Raw genomic sequence first — 16,868 nt, 5'->3', positions numbered from 1 at the left:
TTTTTTCATCCCACATACAAGTTCAGACATACACACTGTAGTGGCAATTTGAAACCTCGCTGAAAGGAGTTTATGTCCTCTTGGTGAACAAGTTACACATTGTCTATAGCTTAACTTATGCATGTTAAATAGCGAAAGGGAAATTCTTAGTTCTTTTCAGGATGTGGTGACCAGTTTACAGCTTTTAGTCATGTATAAATAATTTGGAATTAAACACAGGTAGACTATGACTAATAAGTTTATAAATTTATAAATAAATTCATTTTTTGTTAATTTTACACTTTCATGGGTTACACTTTATCAAGAGGTCTATGTCATAGAGTTATGACAAATTTTATGACAGATTACTAATCTTTCTAACCACAGCATTCTTTTTCCATTTATGTATTGCAAACTGTCTTTTATTGTTCTTTTTTTAAGTGCAGAAACGTTTCTTAAGCATTAAATTAGCATATTAGAATGATTTCCGAAAAATGATGTGACTCTGGAGTGCAACATTACTTGTTTGTTCATCAACATACAGATGAAAACACCACACTCCTAACTAATTCAAGTAAGTTTTAAGATTTGATTTAATTGTGAGAGATTAATTTCTTTTTCCTGTTGTACTGTACTCTCATAGGTCTAATAAATGTTTCTCTGACTTGTATCCCCATGGATGTCAAGCCTAATCATCGCAAGGAGAGTTAGCATCAAAATGGATGCGTCACTGACCACAGAGATGCCAGAAGTATAATTTTTTTGCAAGTTAACTTTAAGTTTATTTATTTGTGCAAGTTAACATTCCATTCAGTTGTTGTTGTTTTTTTTTGTTGTGTGGTTTCTTAGCAATCAACATATATTTGTGACTGACATGTTGTTACGTGTCTGTTTCTGTTTAGTTCCATTTTGCCCTTATTTGGTTCTTCCTGTTCTTGTTTCCTGTTATTAGTTAATCATCTTTTAGTCTTTTCACCTGTGTTCCAATTAATTATCTTGTTTACTCGTTTGTTCCGGTTCCTTTTAAAGTCCTCAGTTTCCCTCTAGTCTTTGTCCTGTTATGAAGTGTAACCTTTGTTTTGAGATCGTGGTTCTTATTAAAATAACTTTTTGGTTATACCTGGCTTCCTTGAAAGGATGGAAATGTTACAGATGACAGGACCAACACAGAAAAGGAGAAGGCGGCTAATTTTGGTTCCCCGCGAGGGAAGTCCGGGGATCGGCAGCCTGCTACCGCCCGCAGCGATGATGATTCCGCCGTCTTCGGCGACGATAGTTCCGCCCCACAGTGCCCGCTCCTCCTCAATGGCTCCCAGAGGGAATCTTCCCCAAGAAACTTTTGGGGGGGTCAAGGGCCTTTATAGGGTCAAGGGCCAAGGCCACAGAACCCCTCTACCCGTCTTGGCAGCCCAAAAAAATAAGGCCGTGGCCTCCCGAGTCTCCAGTCCCGCCATGGCCTCCTAAGTCTCCTGATCCGCCATGGCCATCCAAGTCTCCAGTCCCGCCATGGCGCTCCGTGCCACCTGCCCCGCCAGGGCACTCTGCGTCACCTGACCCGTCCTGGAGGCTTCCCGTGTCTCCTCCATGTCCTGGCTCAGCCCCAGCCTCCAGGGCGCCCGCCCCCCAGTTTCCCTCTAGTCTTTGTCCTGTCATAACGTGTAACCTTTGTTTTGAGATCGTGTTTCTTATTAAAATAACTTTTTGGTTATCCCTGGCTTCCTGGATTCTTTGAAAGGATGGAAACGTTACACATGTTGGATGGGTGAGTAAGGTGGAAGGGTTTGAAAAAACAATATTTCTAAAACGGAGAGTTCTATTATAGACAGGTAAAAATGATTTTAAAAAGTATGAATAAAGAAAGAAACATGGATTTGTTAATCTCTGTAACTGTTGCACTATTAATTGTAAATTATGAATTGTAGATTATGAAATGTAAATGCATAAATGTAAATGAATTGCTGTGTTATATATTGCTTGTCACAAAAATGCTAATAAAAATGTCTTAAATGATCACACAAAACCTTGATGTGTTATGCTAATGGATATTTAAGTTGTTCTAGTGATAAATTAGTTATATGAGCTGTTTAAGCATTCAAATTTAATTAAAACAAAAAAATTAAATCTAAAGAATGATCCCATGATGGATAGAACCTTTTAGGGGTTCCAAATATGTAGCGCCTGATAGGACCTTTTCTTCTAAGAGTGTATATATAGGCTATTATAAATAATAGCATAAATGTACTTTCTGCGGTATTTCGGCTAAGGGATATTACTGGCCTATAATCCCTTCTAACCGCAGCAATAAGAGATCTATCAAACATACAGTGTAAACGTTTGAGTCGTTATATGGTCTTTCAACATCAGTCGTCTGGAGAAACAGAAAAGCCTTTGTCAGTCCTTGGCCTTTATAAACGCTGCCAAAATAGCAGCTGAGACGCACAGGAAGCCAGGTGCTCTAACTCAGAGGTCCCCAACCACCGGGTCGCGACCCACGAGAACGTTCGGGGGAAATGTGAATAGATATGACGCTCTGTTATTTATTGTGCGTAAATGATTTTTCTAATTATTCTGTATTTTCGTTGTATGCGATTGATATCGAGTAGCAATTTGACTTCATGTTAAATTAGTAAATAAAAGATTGCTCTGATCTGTCATATAGGCTATTAGGGCTTAAACGTATCGCAGTTGATCAAATCGGTATGCCGCGCTGTCTGAAACGTCTCTATGCTTGTGCGCACTTCGGGTGTGTGCCAGTACAGCGCGCACAAGCATAGAGGTTGGTTTCAGACAGCGTGGCATACCGATTTGATTCCTCTCTCATGTATCCCTGCGTTTAAGATACATATGCATGGGGGGTTGCAGTTACGTCGCAATACTGGAAATATTTCTGTTTTAAACCATGAAGGCCAGTCAATGGATATCACAACAGCAACGTGCAAACTTTGCGCAATAGTTATAACGGCGAACCTCTTAACTTCAGTCATACAGAAAGTGAAAGTAAAAAAAACTGATGGAGTTTTCTAACGCTGCATTAACAGCGCATATTCTCAAGAGACAAGAGACGATACTTCAACACGTGCTGATAACAGTATAAATGAATCGACCTGTTTTAAAGACCATCCACAGCAACAACAACCCCCCCCCCCCCCACCCCGGTCCAGATTTTTTTCAAACCATAACCGGTCCGCGGTGTAAAAAAGGTTGGAGACCCCTGATTACTAGAAAAGCACACACACACACGCACACAGAGCGCATTGCACTCCCTCTCCTACATGTCCACTACCTAGCAATGCAATCTTATTAGTATCCTAGACATTATGGCTTTATTGTAGGGATTCATTTGTAACAAATTCCGAGACAACAGAGGTTGCCTTTGAAAAGGAGACGTTGCCAATACTGAGAAAAGACTTGCTTTGCAATAGGGCAATTTATTCTCAGCTTTTTTGTTTCTCATGCAAAAATAAAGCCTGAATATGCAAACTCAATACAGTGTTCTCAGGCATCGCTCCTCCCTTATAGCCTACCTTTATTATATTTATATTTATTTATTTATTTATATAAGCTTGCTTTAAGTTTTATTTTATTTCAGTCGCATCATCGTGTTACAACAGTTTATAAAATATACGTTTGACAGCTTTTTTTTTTCATGCTGCCTCTGGTGGAGTGTTTATAGGAGCTTGTAGTTGTATCAAGGCTACCTCCGCTTTCCGCGTGAGTGCATGATAATGTGACACGAGAGCCTTCAGTTCAGCATTCACGCGCTCTGAGGGACTGAGTCTGTGAGGGCCATAGTCACTCGCGTTTATCGCTCTTCCACTCTTTTTATATTAAGCGTGTTTTGACATGTTCTGTCTCACTGGGAACATTACCGCAAAATAAACAGCGACCGTTTACGCGACCGAGAGGCAGATAGCAAGTGTTCTGCGGTAAGCCGATTTTTTTATGTGTTTGCGAATATGTTACATGATATGATGTGAGATCACTCGGTCTTTGAGAAAGGCGTTAAGAGTGTACATTTTATGTTTTCATACATTTGTACCTGGAGAATATCTAATAGGCTACTGGTAACAAAATGTGCGCGTGAATATCATTTTGAAGACGTTTTACGACTTTTATATGTTTTTACAACTGTTTAAACCGATTAGAAAAATATGAACCGATATGTATAGCCTGTGTAGGATGTTCCATAATCCCTCAAAGCTATTACACACTCTATATGGGGTAAGTTGTCACAGTAAAAACAATAAGAACTTCTTGACAGCTTTCACAAACTGTGACAACTTGCCCCTGTGTGATATTTTGGAAAATATCCCTTTCAATCCTTTCCTTTTCAATGGATGCTGTAGTGTGGTTTCATTTTGTTCACTTGTTTAGAGCTATAGCAAAATTAATTGATATTGAAATTTTAGTTTGAAGGATTAATTTCACAAAAATTGAGTGTTTAAAAGCAATATGTGAATCCACTGACCATTTGTTTTATCAAAATCTTAGGTATAGCTCTTGTGACAACTAGCCCCGCTCTACCATCATTCTTTTGTATTGTCATAAATGGGCTAGGGTTTTGTATTTGCGTTAATAGATGAAACGATCAGATGGATAAAATATGTTAAAATGATGTCAAATAAACCATGTTAATGAGCTTCATGTAACACATTAACACATAACATGCAATAACCTTTAATAGGATTACATTGGAACAGCACTCATTTCAACCTTTATTAGATAAACATGCAGTTTTTCTGTTTTCTTCATGCATTTCTCTATATTTTCATGTGGATTTTTAACATTTTACACTGACTGCTGTTATGAGACAAGAAGCTCCTTGGGGAAATTGGAGCGCAGGTGGAGGAGCAGTAGCCGCATATTTACTCCGAGGCTATGAACAAATCAAAGACACACTGAGACTGTGTGCTTTAGTGAAACCCTCGACAATCCTGTAACCCCCCCAGTCAGTCCACCTCAATAGAAAGGAATGCTTCCTTTATACCTTCTATATAGGCTAACTGACTGAGAAGACTGAGCCTTTGCCTACTACTGACATATGCTTTACTTTTGCATATTAGAGGGCACAATGCAAATGCAAACTGAATTTAGAATTATAAGGCACTTTCTTAAAGAACTGGTGGCTATTAAGCATATAACCACCAATGATAACCACAAAACGAAATGAGTGTTTTAGTGCTTATTAAATTGCGATCAGACATGTTTTTTAATATATGTTGGTTTTCCTGTCTGAACCACGGTGGTTGATCTGCGCAACTAAACGTCAACAAGTTTTTTGCGCCACTGAATTGTTGAAAGACCTTTGCCCTCAGTCCCTGCTACTTGTCAGTTCAGCTCAGATTGAAGCGAGCTGAAAGGCATCTCGCTTTTTTGTCTGGCAATGATGTCACAAAAAAAAGCACAAAAGATTGACCTAGTTCATCTCAAAGTTCACATTCTTGTTCTGTGCGGGTTGTTAGCTTTGCTAGACACAACACTGGTCATGGAAATGCTCTAGAACTGCATGTCGTCAGTGGTTTGTCGCTTTTGAGGCTTAGGTAGGACTTCAAAACATGTTGAATCTCATGTTGAGATTTTATCAGCACAAGAAAAAATTTGGTAGCAGGAGCTGAGGCTCATGAGTTTACGACTCAATTTTCCACACAGTCATTATAATTTAAAGAGGAAGTGTTATATGATTGTGTGAGGTGTGGAAATAACATAGTAAGGACGAGAAAATGTTATGAATTTGAGCAAAAATTCCTTTATGTGCACAGTTTAAAACTGGCAATGCGCCTCCTTTGAATAAATGGACTTCACCAGCTTCCTTTCAGTGGTGCTTGGAGAGAAAAGGGACATTCTTTGACTGCTGTGAGGTCCACATAGCTGGAACAATGGCAGAGGGAGAGAGGGCCAGAAAGGGCGGAGGCATAGACGCACCCTTCTCAAACAGCATGGAGGAACTGGGTACTCTCAGTGGTAGTCAGTAGCCTGCTCTGTTATAATATAACAACATTTAGCCATCATCTTTATACATGTTTAGACAAAGACACAATTTCTGTATTTTATTTTTGTTTCCCATTTCAGTGAACACATTTTGTAAAAATTACTGTAATTTTAGAAGACACACAAAAATAAAGTAATAGATAAGTGGACATTTCACGTGATTTGAAAAAAAAAAAATACTGTAAAATGTGCAATTTGTGGAAGAGAAAAAGAACAAGTAATCTTATCATTTACAGTGAAAAAAGTGGCATTCCCAAATGTGGCAAGTGGCATTCCCAGAATTCTCCGTTTAGCTGCTAAAATTTGATGGATTTTCATTGAAATAATTGTATTTCTTCTTAGTTTCTTTTCTTTCTTATCAGTTATGTACATTTGGGATTTTCCATTTTAACATTTTATTATTTTGTTATATATTTGCCTTATTTTCATTGCTTGTATTTTGTCCATTTTTGGTTTATGCTTGTAAAGCACTTTGATTTGCATTGGATATGTTTGAAATGTGCTATACAGTAAAAAAAAAATAAAAAAAATATGATTGATTAATAGTTTGCATCCAAGTAGTTTGCTCATCTGCATTTTAAGAACATGTTGTTGTGGCCTGGTAGTATCAGGTGGCCAGTGTGGGTGGAAAAACTATGAAACCAAATGAATAACCACAACATAGGCAAGAAGATGGCAACTGCTTTAGTGTAGGTTGTTTTCGTTATAAGGTTTTAGTTTGTTTTGATTTCTTTTTTTCATTCTGAAAGTGAATCCCTTTTTTAAAAGCTGTCAAAACTGGGCATATGACCAAATTGTATATTAACATTTCATTTAGAAATACGCAACTTCCCTTAAACTCAAGAACATTTGTTGCTACATTGTTAGAATAGGCTACCTTTGTGTCAAAACACTTTCAGAAATGTCTCGATAAAATGTGCGATAATCAGTCTAACAGATATGTTGCTGATTTTGTCATCTCAGTCTGGTGAAAGCAAGTATGTATGTGCACATTTGCTGTTTAGATATTATCATTGCTCTATCTACACAGTTACATTGCTCTACATTGTTTTAACAACACAGCAGTTATTTTATGTTAGTATCTCTTGTATCTATGTGTCTCTTACACTTCATGTTATGCACGCATGCAATTTCATAGTAGTTCTGTAGTTCTAGAACTCATCTCATATAGTAGCAGCAGTGGTAAAGCACATTGAGTTTCATCTTGTGCCACAGCCATATCACCCTGCAGCCCAAGACCGGTTGCCCACTGAAGCTAAGCAGGGTTGAGCCTGGTCAGTACCTGGATGGGAGACCTCCTGGGAAAACTAGGTTGCTGTTGGAAGAGGTGTTAGTAAGGCCAGCAGGGGGTGCTCACCCTGCGGTCTGCGTGGGTCCTAACGCCCCAGTATAGTGACGGGGACACTATACTGTCAAAAAAGCACCGTCTTTCGGATGAGACGTTAAACCGAGGTCCTGACTCTCTGTGGTCATTAAAAATCCCAGGATGTCTTTCGAAAAGAGTAGAGGTATGACCTCGGCATCCTGGCCAAATTTCCCCATTGGTCTCTGACCATCATGGCCTCCTAATCATCCCCTTACACTGATTGGCTTCATCACTTTGTCTCCTCTCCACCAGTAAGCTGGTGTGTGGTGGGCGTTCTGGCGCACTATGGCTGCCGTCGCATCATCCAGGTGGATGCTGCACACTGGTGGTGGACGAGGAGACACCACCCCTCACAATGTAGAGCGCTTTGAGTGCTTAGAAAAGCGCTATATAAATGTAATGAATTATTATTATTATTATTATTATCTTCAGACTAAATCAAGTAGCTGCAGGTGTTGTGTTTTGCATAATGCCTGCCGCAACAGGTTGACGCATGTTTGTGCTCGAAAGTTGGTAAATGCAGGAAAGCCACAGTGGTGTCTGATCTTTACAGTGTGCTATATTCTCCTACAGTTTCATTTCAAGTAGTTTGGCTCATATCTCTGAAGGATGTAAAGGTCAATACGCAGAAAAGCGAAACAGCAGATCTGCGCTACATAGGTGAGAACTAATTAAAGCGTTGAAGCACCGACCCTGTGTTACCCACAGAATGTTTAAATTTATTTGTGAAATTGGCATAGAAATGTAACATTTTCACTTGTTCACAAATGAATCATCTGCAGTGAATGGGTGTCGTCAGAATGAGAGTCCAAACAGTGGATAAAAACATCACAATAATCCACAAGCAATCCACACGACTCCAGTCTATCAATTAACATCGCGTGAAGTGAAAAGCTGCATGTGCTTAAAAAATATCACAGTTTTCTGGTGTCTGCATATAGTCTGTCACCAAAGTGCGAGAGAAACATCCGCTTTTTTTGCAGTAGTGACTTGGGGATCTGTTGTGTACCTCAATGACCCGTGCTGACTCAGGTCAGAAAACATGCCATTCAATATCTGACTCATCCACTGTCACTGGCGGGGCGTTTTAGCACACTGGGACTACAAGTGTATTATGATTCATTTTATAGTAGATCTGAGACATGCTCTTTGTCTTGAGCGCGAGGACTCATGTATTGCTGCAAAAAAACAAAACAAAGATTGTGACATAAAGATGGCATCATATCTGTGTGCTGCACTGAATATGTGCATTTGCATTATCTCAATAGTCCCTTTGTCACAAAAGAACGTCTGTTCTCATGAATAAGAGATGGCAGTTGCAGCTTAGCATGCATCAGAATGTATTTTTACCATTGCTTGTATGTGTTCTCAGGAATAGATGTGTTGCTAGATGGCTGACTCTTTATCTCAAGAATAGTGAATTCATGAGAAGGAAAGGAAGGTTTTTGTTTTACAGATAAGGCAGATGTCTCTTTTACTAAAATGAGGTGGTAAGAGGAAGGAACAGGCAAGATAATGATTACATTATTTCCTCTTCATATGGGGTGGTGTTTCATGGCTCTACTGAGGCATGTCATTGTGTATTTTATTTATTTATCTTTAACAGAGTTCTCTCTTGCTTTCCAGGCATCATCTGTGAGATACAATGGAACAGAATCCAAAGTCTGTAAGAATGTGGATAATCACCTGCCTTTTGTTCATTTTGGGTCAAGGTAAGGTTCATCAGGTTAATACTGATGAAGTGAAATGTACTAGCTGCACATTTTTATTAGTATCTTGTTTAATGATTCTATTTTTATAATGAAAATGCATGCTTGAAAACTGCAAAAATGTGATTTGTTATAAATGTCTTTAGATTTCTTAAATCAAAAAAGTTTGCAGCTTAACATTTTTATATTTTTACTATATTTTGTTCAGCAATGGAGAATGACAGAGACTTTAAAATGTGTGGAACATGGCGGCATGGCAACGCATCCCGAAATCTGAAAACCTATTTGAAAACAGGCTGTAAGGAAATTGATATTTCAGCCAATGAGAGCACACTCTCTATTCAGGGCAGTATCACAGCCAAGTGCACACAATCTTCATCCATTCCTCTAGAATCAAACCCTCTTCAAAATCAAAGTCATTTCTGTGTGTTCTGGGAGCCGCTGCTGGACCTAATGATAGTGGAGGTGAACGGAAAGAATCACACTCTGTGTGAATCACATGGCCTTCAAGAAACCTGCTGCACTGACCTCTCACAAGAAAATCAAACAAATCCCGGTCTGTATGGTATTGTGAATGGCAGCGCCCACGGCGATATCATCAGATATGATGTCATGGAAGTATATAGATTTCGAGGAGATACAATCAACTGCAGTAAGAATTTTATTTGTAAAATTTGTTGTCTTAAAATTTGTTGAATTTTTGACCTACAGATCAAAAAGTTACACTGACTGAGCTCACTTGTGAGTTAAACATTTCTGAGCATGTAATTAGTTTTAGTTTCAATATTTCTTCTGTTTTCCCACTTACAGAGGAGAGATTCTGTGATGAGGCAAGTCAGAAGCAGAGTGGAGCAAACATGTAAGACGATCATCATTTTTATTTTAGTTTGGTAGTTTCACTATTACTTTAGTGTGTTATGAACTGATGTGGTCTATCGTGCAGATAGCAAAAGGTGATGTTGTGCATGCCTATAAGAGCACAATCAGGACAAGCTTAAGTATGAGTGAAAAACAGAGGTTGAGCCACAAACAGGAAACTGAACCCATGACTAGAATGGCTTACCAACTTATGCTCACTTATTATGCATGGACTGCCAAGTGTATTGTTGGATTCTTAATACATTACACATCTTCAACATTTTATTTACTGAATATACCCCCGATTTATTGTGTATGTTCATTTGATATGCTAAGACGTTTTAATAATTTTATGCATAAGCTATTTAATGCAGTGTTTACTGTGATTTTTATTATAACCATAATGGATACACACCCTCCACAATACTATAACTAAGCTTTTTTTCTTTGAATTAAAAAGGTAGTGGTATTGTGGCATCGGTGCAATTTGTGTATTTAAAGAAAGAAAGAAGAAGAACATTTTTTTTATAAGACCAAGTATGGTGACCCATACTCGGAATTCGTGCTCTGCATTTAACCCATCCAATGTGCACACACAGCAGTGAACACACACACGGAGCAGTGGGCAGCCATTTTTTTAACCTTTGGATTACGAGTCCGACTCTCTAACCATTAGGCCAACACTTCTCATATTTACTGTTTACTATTACTGTAGTTTATGTGAATCTGACATGTACTCTGACATGACGTATGCTCATGCATTGCTGAAGTAGAAAGAAGACTTCAGGATTTTAAGTTTTGTATTTGCACATACACCGTTATATACAGAATACAATTTGTAGTGAAATGTAAACCTGGTCAGCTAGTCAGACTGTGCATTAAATATATAAATATTAGAAAGTATGCCTTATATATTTAAAAAATATTTTATCATGTGTGAAAGGGTAGGAATAACTTTTTATAAGAACTTTTTAACTTTTATGCATGTTGATCATGTCTAAATAAATGCATGTGTTTGTGTGTGTTTGCAGGATAGAGGAAGTAGTGATGAAATCCAATAAAATAGGTCGTGTGGATCTACCTTGTGCTCAGAGCACAATCATTGAGATGAAAGAGGGTTTCACAGGACTCAATTTCACTCTGCCAGTAAATATCATTGACCTTTTAGAAGCACAAAGTTCAAATAACCTTTGAGTCACAGGAAGGTCTCTTTCTAGCATATGAATAAATATATATGTTGCATTCCAGGCCCCTCAAACTGTTGCACCAAACATGATACCCTCCGTTTATCTTCCTTCCTCTCTGAAATCCCAATCAAGCAGTACATCCAAAGTGGTGTGTACTTACTACAAAGACAAAGCATTATTTCAGGTATGACAATATTTTTCAAGCAGAGATAAATTATGTGGGTTATTTAGCTTCCATTAGCTTACCAACATATACAGCAATGTACAGTATGACATAACAGTATCTGTGTTGTGTAGAGGGCATCGTCGAATGCAGTTCTTCTGGATGACATAGTTGGACTCTCTGTGGAGAACGAGATCATCAAAAACCTCCCAGAACCTGTCAGAATCACGTTTCATCACTCTGCTCTCGCAGTACGTCTTGAGCATGTTTTGGGTTTTTTCATGTTATACCATATTAGTTGTGATATTAAAAGGCTATTTATAAGCTTAACACCAACTATAGCTCACATCATTTTTTTTACTGAGTAGACTAAATATATGCCATTTCCTTAACAGTGAAAACCACATGACAAGGCTAGTGAGGTGAAGCCGGATAAAAATCAAACTGCTGATGTTGTTTTTGGCATTTAAATCGCAAAGGCCTCATTTACTCATATAGAAAAGCAATGATGTATGTGCTGAGCCACTCTCTTTGAACTGATTATAGATGCATTTTTCCTAACTACTTCTATTTCATTTCACAGCCTAACCATTCTAGAAGTTGTGTTTCATGGGACACAAGACGAGGTGCGTTCAAGTCTTCATGTTCATAGACACATCAATACAGTGCTAGACATCAAGCAAATGTTTCAATGCCAGCTGAAGCACAATTACTGACTGGTATGCCAATGTCTCTGCAGATAATGAAGTGACCTGGAGATATGACGGCTGTGAGACTGTTAAAATCTGCGAAACAGAGACAGAATGTCGCTGTAATCATCTCACATACTTTGCTATTCTTGTGGTGAGTAGCAGCTTTACCAAGAAAATGACATTAAATAAGTTTAGTCATTGCTGGTAATATTTATCACTGAGAGCAAATCTTTATGAATAAAAGGTATTTCTATCATCCTTGGGAATATACGCATAGCCAATGGAACAGAGTTGTTAAGAAATCCCACCTTAGAAATATAATGATACCAGAGATGGTCTTATTATTGGGAGATACCAAGCAAGTTTCATGGCTCTAACATTGGAGAAAGCGCAAAGGCCAACTTGGATCATGTGTGACTTAAGAACCAATCACACCACGGCCTTTAAAGGGTTTCTGCATTCTGAGTTGTGTGATAGCAAAGACTATAGAAATACAAAGACGGTTCACTCCTGTACTTATGAATGGGAGAAACTACAACGCACAATATGGCAGAATAGTCCCGCCTTCTAAATGAAAGAGCGAATTTCTGATTGGTAAAGTCATTGCGTCAGTGCAGTGGTTTCCATAGAAACCAGTTATGACTGCGCATGCGTATTGGCTGTTCTAGACAGAAAAATAAGCATTTTAAACTCTATTTGAACAAAAGAAACAACATTTATGGGGCAGTTCATTTCAGATTTTGTTGCTAATTTGAAATAAGTTATTTAATTGCTAGTTCCGCGAGCAGTTATTGAGATTTCAGGATTCCCCCATTCATTTAGATAGGACTTGGTCTTGTTTGATCTGTCCGGAGGCGTCGTAAATATGTCCCTTGAAAGGCACTTTGGTTACAGTCAGTCACTGTTTGCGGAGACCATGGAAATGAATGAGAAGTGCTGTGAACTGAATCCTACCTGATAAAAAATAGTCAGGGACTGCATTTAGTAAACAGCATTTGGTGTAAACTCTAGAATTAGAGCAATCCAAAATCAATGTGTAATGGCAAACTTGTTGAAGATTAGCCAATGGGTTATCGATGCATTAACAGATAAGCTGTTTTCCTACAAAAGCAGGTTATGTTGCAAAGTGAACCCTCTCCAACATTGACATTCATTAAAAAAGTGCCATCTGGCCACCTTTCCAGAGTTACGCTCTCTTTTTTTGCTTACCTTTGAGGCTTTCCTTAAAACAGCTTTGGTGATACATACCTGGTCTCTTTTTCTTCATTGCTTCAGCAAGTGGAACAGAAGGCTACAGTTCAGCATCTACAGACTCTTACGTTCATTACCGCTGTGGGCTGTGCCGTGTCCTTAGTTAGCTGTTTGGTTCTCTTCTATTGGCTGTGTAAATGCAGGTAACAGTGACTTCAGTGGCTTGGAATTCAACACCATCTCAAAAAATGCTTGTTCAGTGAAAATTGTATTGTGAATCTCACCCTGTTTTTTTGTCTTGTTTTGTGTTTGTCTCTGTATTCCAAAAGAGTGAAGAAAACCCAGATCTCACTGGTGCACCGTGGTCTAGTGGTGGCGATATTTCTTCTGTGCTTGTTCTTCATTCTTACCGGTACATTGGCCAATGTAGGAAATGAAATTGTTTGTAAGGTAACAGGATCCCTTCTGCATTATGCGCTGCTTAGCACTCTCTGCTGGATGGCCATGGAAGTGTTTCACACATTCTTGCTGATCCGCAAGGTGTTCACCTCAACTCTCCCGACATGGATATTTTATTTGGTAGGCTTTGGTAAGTGAAAACGTTATTATGTATTTATTTTAATAGTTAAAATTAATTAAAATTATTAAGTATAAAAATAACGTTATAAAAATAAGCTGAAGAGTATAATGAATATAAATATTATAATTAATAACTTCATGTTTTGATGACAATTTCAGGTCTCCCGGTTCTGCTAGTCGGTATACTGCTCTTGATAGAGGATATTTATGACGTGGATATTTATGGCAAAAGGAAGATTGTACCAAGTGATGATGTCAACAATCCTTACCACATGTAAGGAGACATATTTACAGTACTTACTATTAGATATAACAGCATAAAAAAATTATAATAATCTCTGCTCTGCTTATCCAGGTGCTGGATGTTGGAGAATAACAAGAGCCTATTGGCTCATTACATCATAAATGTTGGTTTGCTAGCTGTTGTGGTGAGCTCTGGTGCAGTCATGCTTTTCCTTGTGGTGAGGGAGATCCACAACCGACCTGACTGGAAGAAGATTCATGTGGCTTTTCTCAGTATCTGGGGTCTCACCTGTCTGTTTGGCACAACATGGGGCCTTGGTTTCCTGGATTATGGTCCTATGTCAGAGACCATTCTCTTCCTCTTCTGCATTGTCAATAGCTTACAAGGTAAGGTTTTTCTTGAATGCACTATCACAAAATACACAGGGTCACATCAAGGCTAGGCTTTTGTGTCAACGTAAGCTGAGTTCCTGTAGCACCATATAAAAATAAAACGGCCCTGAAACTTGTTTCCTTTTCTTATCATTACATGCTTGCTTCAGATATCTTGAATTTAACTCATTAGCTTCCATTCTGTTGCATACAATTGGCATAATATTCCATTTGCTTGTTTTTCCCCACAGGATTTTTTCTCATGCTGCGACACTATGCTCTTGAACGGATGAAAAAGAAAGATAGGTCCATTTCAGATGGGAGCAGTTGTGGATCTTCAAAACAGCATATGTTACAGACTCATGAGAAGAGTTAAACTGGTGATGCTCAAACAGTGTCTTTCTGAAATGGCCAAATTTCACTTCTTTCAGAGATGTTACCATGAAACATTATTCAGAAAGGGCATTTGTAAAGATCCTTTCTCATTCTGCTGGTCAGGGTGTTGAATGTCCCTCAGATGACGTTGCACTGATATTGGGTCATGAATGCTTCACCTGTCATAAGCTGTATATCTGTTTTCATATTCTTAGTATTAGAATGATAGTTTGTTTCAGTCTTGCACTTTAGCTTTTTTTTACTACTGTGTAAAATTGCTGTTTTCATTGTGAAATGTGAATAGGAGTTCTAGCAAATCACTTTTAATGATGAATAAAAAATCATTTCATTTTTTGGTCATAAGTTATAAGTTGAAAAAAAAGGGCATTCCTGATGTATTTTTAGGACCAAGTAAATGAGCTCAGAAACTCTGTATTAGTTCTGTCAGAAGCAAGTTGCACTTTTGTTCGTTCTTCAGAGTTTTTTAAATGAAAGAGAGTAAAGCACAATTTTGTGTTTTGTTTAAAGTATTTGTGACTTTGTAAGTGTATTTCTGTTGTAATATTATAATATAGAATATATAAAATCAATATTATTTGGTGTTTGGTGATTTTTTTTCATTATTAGTTTTTCCACATTTTTGAACATGTTAAATGGGACATATTTTATGCAACCAGGCAGAAAGATGGGTAAAAACCCAACATAATACTAATTTAAATAAATGGTATTTATAGCATAATAAAAGTTTAATATAGCACTTTAGCACCAAAAAGTATTCTGATTTTTTTTTTTTTAGAAACAGCCAAAGACCCTGATATTTTACTGTTTAGAAACATCTTTTCGAGCAAGTTATTTATTCCAAAAAATCATTCATCAAAATGAGAAGAAACTTTTATTTGTTTGATTCATTAAAATGAGAAAATAATTGAATAATAATATTATTAATATTATTTGTTTGATCCATTAAAAAGAGAAAATAATTGAAGAAAATTAAGAGACACTGAAAGAAGACATATGTAGAGATGTAAAGTTAAAATTTCTATTTAAAACCCAAGGGATGATAGGGTAGAATGGGGAAAAACGCCTTTTAAGGACTGTGTAATTTTTCTTTCTTTCTGTGAATCAAACGTTATGTGTCCAGAATAGTTACCATACTTTTAGTAACAATGACATAAATTATAAATGAAGTGTGAAAAATGTCCAGAGTTTTCATGCTATTAGATTTTTAACAAAAATAAATAAATAATTTAAGGGGGTGTTTGCCCCAGGTTCTGAAAATATAATTATATTTCTCTTAAATAACACGTACTCCCTTTCTAAAGGCCTCACTATTCTCATATTATGTAACTGTGATCTCTTACTCGATTTCTTACTGCTGGAAATGACTGACTGTGAAATCCGTTGTCTCTCATATACATCACTAATGTAAGCGTCATGGTGAATAGTTCTACATCACTTATATCTTGTCAACATAGTCCATACTTACAACAAAATGTATTGTGACTTTATCTAGTTGTTATTTTGGGGAAAACAGTGGGGGTGGGGGCTTTCCCATTAATAACAGAAATAATGAATTACCTAGCTAGCTAACGCCATTGGTTTTCCTCGCAGCTGCTATTACCCAGGGACAGGGTAGAAAAAGAATCAGCAATCAGTAAAAGATATGGACCTGTATTTGTGCTCAGATTTGTATAAGAATTTAAAAAAGACTACTAAAAATCAATTTGTTAAAAATACCTTAATGGTATGAAATTATGCTTAGTGTATGCTGGGAGAGGTCCCAAATCTTTCCTACTTTTCCCCTATTTGGGGAAATAGGGACTTCATGCCAGTGAAAAATGACTCTGGCTGGGCATTAAAAGGTAGGCTATTCGTAAGATTGGGGACTTATTTGAGGGAGATACATTGATGTCCTTTAAAGGCCTTAATGAAAAATTTGGAATCCCTGTGACACACTTTTTCAAATAGACCTAATTACAAATTCACAACTATATCAATGCCAAGCAAAACTATTCTAGACCTCTATGAACAGAACTAGAAAAGCTTATGTTTCGTGAGGATCTTCATCAAATTTCATTGTTTTAATGCAAATTTGCTAACAGCTCTAAAGAATCATCAGAATCGAGAGTTGCTTGGGGTATAGATTTGCAATATGACCTTTCAGAT

The 16,868-nt window shown here is 37.5% G+C and overlaps 1 protein-coding gene across 1 annotated transcript; it reads left to right on the top strand.

The window, feature by feature from the left end:
- Positions 1-3,692: 3,692 nt before the first annotated feature.
- On the top strand, positions 3,693-15,304 carry LOC306874993 (adhesion G-protein coupled receptor G5-like). Its single transcript, XM_079425342.1, has 14 exons — positions 3,693-3,905; positions 8,960-9,045; positions 9,251-9,694; positions 9,853-9,901; positions 10,932-11,046; positions 11,149-11,271; positions 11,385-11,501; positions 11,834-11,876; positions 11,990-12,093; positions 13,218-13,336; positions 13,463-13,722; positions 13,872-13,986; positions 14,068-14,342; positions 14,579-15,304. Exons 2-14 carry the CDS (start codon positions 8,979-8,981, stop codon positions 14,701-14,703), a joined length of 1,956 nt encoding a protein of 651 aa, XP_079281468.1. The 5' UTR covers positions 3,693-3,905; positions 8,960-8,978; the 3' UTR covers positions 14,704-15,304.
- The last annotated feature ends 1,564 nt before the right edge of the window (positions 15,305-16,868 follow it).

Source organism: Barbus barbus (assembly GCF_936440315.1).
Source record: "Barbus barbus genome assembly, chromosome: 1".
NCBI lineage: Eukaryota > Metazoa > Chordata > Actinopteri > Cypriniformes > Cyprinidae > Barbus > Barbus barbus.
Note: the sequence above shows the minus strand (reverse complement) of the source record. Positions and strands in the feature narration are given on the sequence as shown.

Bases quoted from the DNA above. Each gene is read 5' to 3' on its own strand.
- LOC306874993 (XM_079425342.1), top strand. From the start codon at position 8,979: ATGGAACAGAATCCAAAGTCTGTAAGAATGTGGATAATCACCTGCCTT. The intron at 11,877-11,989 runs GTGCGTTCAAGT...ATGTCTCTGCAG, and splicing joins TTCATGGGACACAAGACGAG to ATAATGAAGTGACCTGGAGA. The intron at 14,343-14,578 runs GTAAGGTTTTTC...TTTTCCCCACAG, and splicing joins CATTGTCAATAGCTTACAAG to GATTTTTTCTCATGCTGCGA.